Raw genomic sequence first — 5000 nt, 5'->3', positions numbered from 1 at the left:
GTGTGTGTGTGTGTGTGTGTGTGTGTGTGTGTTTGTGTGCGTGTGTGCGCGTATATATGGGTGAGTTACGCTTTCACTTCCTCTTCTTGCCCTTCCTTCAAACTCCAAAATACCAGCCTCTGACAGCCACTCCAGGGCATATTTCAACACACTTGTATTTATACCATGTACACTTTTTCAAAACACACACACACAAACACAAACACACACACACACACACACATACAACCACACACACACACACACACAACCACACAACCACACACACACACACACACACACACACACACAAACACACACACACACACAACCACACACACACACACAACCACACAACCCAACACACACACACACACACACACACAGACACACACAACCACACAACCCAACACACACACACACACACACACACACACACACACACAACCACACACACATACACCTCTCACCTGACTCGTTTTGGGATGATGGTGTGTCCTCTTGGAGAGTGGTCTCCTCTGTGACAGCAGGGGTCTGTATGTTCCCCTGATTGGCTGACTTTCCCTCAATGCTGTAGCTTCTCTTCTGGCCACAGCTCATTCTGCAACAGAGAGGCAGAGAGCTGAAGGCTACGTAAAAGTGTGTGTCAGTGTGTGTATACCTAGAAACATATCCCTCAGGTAGTAGGTAGGAGGAGATGTTTGTAAGTTTGTAAGTTTGTGTGTTTGTATATATGTGTGTTTGTGTGTGTGTGTGTTTGTATGTGTGTGTGTGTGTGTGTGTGTGTGTGTGTGTGTGTGTGTGTGTGTGGGTGTGTGTGTGTGTGTGTATGTGTGTGTGTGTGTGTGTGTACCCATAAGTGTAGCCCTCGGGTACTGGGTAGGGGATGTGTTTTCGGGGCATGAGGAGGAAGGTGCGCAGGAGGTGGATCAGGCTGCACATGGAGAGGAAGAAGAAGGAGGCTTGTAGAGAGACCCCACTCTCATGCAGCAACTACGGGAGACAGAAGAACTTTCGTCATCATCATCATCATATTTAACATCTTAATCTTCCTCATCATCATCATCATATCTAGCATATTCAACATCTTTATTTTCATCATCATCATCATCATCATCATCATCATCATCATCATCATATTCAACATCTTTATTTTCATCATCATCATCATCATCATATTCAACATCTTTATTTTCATCATCATCATCATATTCAACATCTTTATTTTCATCATCATCATCATCATCATCATATTCAACATCTTTATCTTCCTCATCCTCATCAACAACAACAACAACACTGCTCCATCATGACCCTCCCTCTGATGATTTCCTAGCTCCATCATGCCTACAGTGTGCTCTGGGTGTTTTGCCACACCTTCATGGTCCGACGTGGGCCTTACCTTGATGATGAGGAAGATGGCGGAGGAAGAGTCAAAGGCTCCATTGTAGAGAGTGATGATAGTGGAGCGTCGGGAACCAAACAAGTTCCCTACCTAGAGAGAGAGAAAAGGAGGGCGAGAGAGAGAGAGAGAGAGAGAGAGAGAGAGAGAGAGGTAAAAAAAAAAGGAGGGTAAGAAATGTTAGATAAAGGTAAGACTGGTAGGTAAAAGTAAGAATGTTAGGTAAAGGTAAGAAATGTTAGATAAAGGTAAGACTGTTAGGTAAAAGTAAGAATGTTAGGTAAAGGTAAGAAATGTTAGATAAAGGTAAGACTGTTAGGTAAAAGTAAGAATGTTAGATAAGGGTTAGAATGTTAGGTAAAGTTAAGAATGTTAGATAAGGGTTAGAATGTTAGACAAAGGTAAGAATGTTAGGTTTGCCTGAACCAAACTGAGGTTTCAAATGACTTCCCTTTTACCTGGTCAGCCTCTGGTTTTATATATCTTAGAGTTAAGATCTCCCCTGCCTTGAGGGAGATGGATGTGGAAATTACATTTCCCCCCTGTCTGTGATGCAGTGAAACGAGATTTGGAACGTTGGCATAATCTTCCTCTGTCATTATTTGGGCGAATTAGTCTCATCAAAATGAATGTGCTTTCCCGACTTCTATAGCCCTCGCAGATGCTTCCTCTGTACATAAAGTTAGTCAAGTCATGTGTGTTCTCTGCATGGCGAGATAAGGGAGTTTATATACTTGATCATTTATTAAAAGACAGTGCCCTCATGTCTTTTGACCAACTACAGGAGCTGTTTGATATTCCCAAGTCGCATTTCTTTGGGTATTTACAAATAAGACACTTTATATCCTCCCTTGCTAACTTCTCTCCCACTGTTCCTCATCTTGATGATCCAGAAACATTTCTTCTGAACCGCAAAAGTTTGAAACATTTCATTTCTGCTTTTTATTCTCTACTACTTTCCTTTGACACATATGAGCTACCCAATATCTCCCGCAAATGGGAAAGTGACTTGGGGACTGATTTTTATTGAGGATGATTGGAAAGAGGCAATAGATGTGATCAGATCAGCATCTACCTGTAATAGATTGAGGGAGACTCCGTATAAGATACCCCATAGGCTGCATATCACCCCAGTTAGTCTGCATAAAATAGATTGCTCCATCTCTCCTCCTGCATTAAGTGCAAATCAGAAAGGGGGACCTATTTTCATTGTTTCTCAGAGTGCAAATTTATAGCTAGATTCTGGAAGAACGTTGCAAAAGTAATCAGTGAGGTCTTTGAAGTCGAGATAAAGAGAGATCCAAGTGTCTTCCTTGTTGGTCTCCCCTCTAAGGTGCTACATCTCCCCTTTCAAAGATGCACACTCCTTGAGAAGCTCATCTTATCTGCCCCGAAAATGCAACTTACTTCACTGGATTAAAGAGTGCCCACTAACTATTACATCATGGTACAGAGAGATCTTTAACATTCTCCCACATGAAAAATTGGTGGCTATTATAAGAGGAAAGGAGGGGTTGTTTTTAAAGATCTGGTCACCTTTCATAGACTACCTGCCAGAAGACCTCAGGTCCTTACTTATGAGACGGGAATTGGATACTTTTTGGAGTCAGACCAGACCTCCTTCATAGCCCTAATTATGTAGTCACCTTTAATTATTCCTATGTACATGCAGTGGACTGGAGACAGTACTTTGTATACGTTCTTAAATCATTTTGTGGACAATTTTTTTCTTTTAATCCCTTTTTTTTTTGTTTTTTTACCCTTCTGTGTTGTATGTGTTGATTGCTGTCTGTTGTGGGTGGGGATTGTTGTTATGTTCTTTGGAATGTTTGCCTAAACCAATAAAGAGTATGTAAAAAAAAAAAAAAATGTTAGGTAAAAGTAAGAATGATAGATAAAGGTTAGAATGTTAGATAAAGGTTAGAATGTTAGGTAAAGGTAAGAATGTAAGGTAAAGGTAAGAATGTTAGATAAGGGTTAGAATGTTAGGTAAAGGTAAGAATGTTAGATAAGGGTTAGAATGTTAGGTAAAGGTAAGAATGTTAGATAAGGGTTAGAATGTTAGGTAAAGGTAAGAATGTTAGATAAGGGTTAGAATGTTAAGTAAAGGTAAGAATGATAGATAAAGGTAAGAATGTTAGGCAAAGGTAAGAATGTTAGGTATGAATGGCGGCACACGTTGCTTCCTTGGTATATACTTTACCTGCATGTTTGTCACCAGAAACAGAATCCCTCCGACCGCAATAAAGGAGAGAGCAGGATAGAGCAAGATGGACATAGCTTTGTGTGAAAGACAGCAAGAGGGAGACATTGGGAGACAAACAGAAAGACAATTAGAGACAGACAGAGAGACCGTATAACATTCTTATGAAACAGTACTGTCAATTCATAATAGTAGCAATGTACTCCATTAATCCAATAATCTTATAATCCATAATAAACATCAAAACTCAAAGAAAAGGGGGAAGCTTTTGCCTTGCCTGTTTCTCATCATGTTCATTTTATTTGTCTACCTGTAGCCCTCTGTTTAGGGATATACGTAGGAATTGTGTGTCTGTGTGTGTGCATCTGAGTAGTCCTTCTTGTCTTAACTGTACCACAAGCCAGACAGGGACAATATTGGCCACCTTAGCCGTACGTGATTGGCTTTCATGTTGACGTCTGAACCTACAGCAAGAGGAAGGAAGGGGGCCCGTGTCTGTTTCCTATGGAACGAATTAGAAAATCCAAAACACCAGCAACACTATCTGCACTGACTATCTGCTGGTGTACGGAGCTACTGGTAGAGGAGTGTGTGATGATTTGTGCAATTCTACACACAACTTCCCCTATTCACACTGACAGTAGTAGGTGTGGGTAGTGAATAAGAGCACCAAACCTGACATGGCCTGACAAACCACTAGCAGCCAGGGCCATGTACCCATTGACTGTGAACAGGTTCTAGGGTCAATATCTTTTTTTTCACCAAGAGTAAACAACTACACCCTTCCCACCTATTCCACATGCTTCTCACTTCTCTGTTACACCCTACATGACTGGGACAGAGGGGAACTCCAGGAGAGGGTGGGGGGGGGTGGGAGGCCCAGGGAGGGAGGCCCAGGGACGGTTATCTTTGTTTAGGTTCAAACTCTGGCACACATATTCAAAAGAAGTTCAGCCCGGCTGCCTGCTGTGCCAAATGTAGTGGAACTCCACCAGAATGGTAGAACCAAAAACAATGGAACAAAAAAAACACGACAGGAGAGGACATAATTCCATTAGACAACAGAATTCCAAAAAGAAGAGAAGAGGAGAATTCTTTACCAGCGTTTGAGAAAGCTACCATCATGGTCCCAGTGGTGTATATGGATCTAATGAAAAAGAAACAGCCAATTATAAACTGAGGTATCAGATGATGATGGTGAAAACACAGAATGTGGAGCGTGACCCCATTTCTCACCCCTTCTCCCGTCCCTCCCTCCGTATTACCCCTCCCTCTAATTTCCTCCTCTTAGAGAAAACAGACAGTTTCTTGCCCTGGATTACAGAGTCTTAGGCCAAAGATTTTCACTGGCAGAAGTGAAGTCTGGAAAGAATTACTCCCTAACCAGACCTTGCATAAACACCCATTCAAAAACGA

At 41.7% G+C, this 5000-nt stretch overlaps 1 protein-coding gene across 1 annotated transcript in view; it reads right to left on the bottom strand.

The window, feature by feature from the left end:
• The window catches only part of slc43a3b (solute carrier family 43 member 3b), a 15389-nt gene that overhangs the window by 5984 nt on the left and 4405 nt on the right, over positions 1 to 5000 (bottom strand). Inside the window, exons 3-7 of the mRNA XM_080843939.1 lie at positions 4685 to 4731; positions 3585 to 3661; positions 1382 to 1474; positions 833 to 972; positions 450 to 580 (exon numbers count right to left, since the gene is read on the bottom strand). Of these exons, the coding sequence (XP_080700065.1) occupies positions 450 to 580; positions 833 to 972; positions 1382 to 1474; positions 3585 to 3661; positions 4685 to 4731 (488 nt within the window). The remainder of the gene's footprint in view (positions 1 to 449; positions 581 to 832; positions 973 to 1381; positions 1475 to 3584; positions 3662 to 4684; positions 4732 to 5000) is intronic.

This window comes from Sprattus sprattus, assembly GCF_963457725.1.
Source record: "Sprattus sprattus genome assembly, chromosome: 8".
Classification (NCBI taxonomy): Eukaryota; Metazoa; Chordata; class Actinopteri; order Clupeiformes; family Clupeidae; genus Sprattus; species Sprattus sprattus.
The sequence above is the reverse complement of the archived record's forward strand: the minus strand, read 5'-3'. Positions and strand labels throughout refer to the sequence as shown.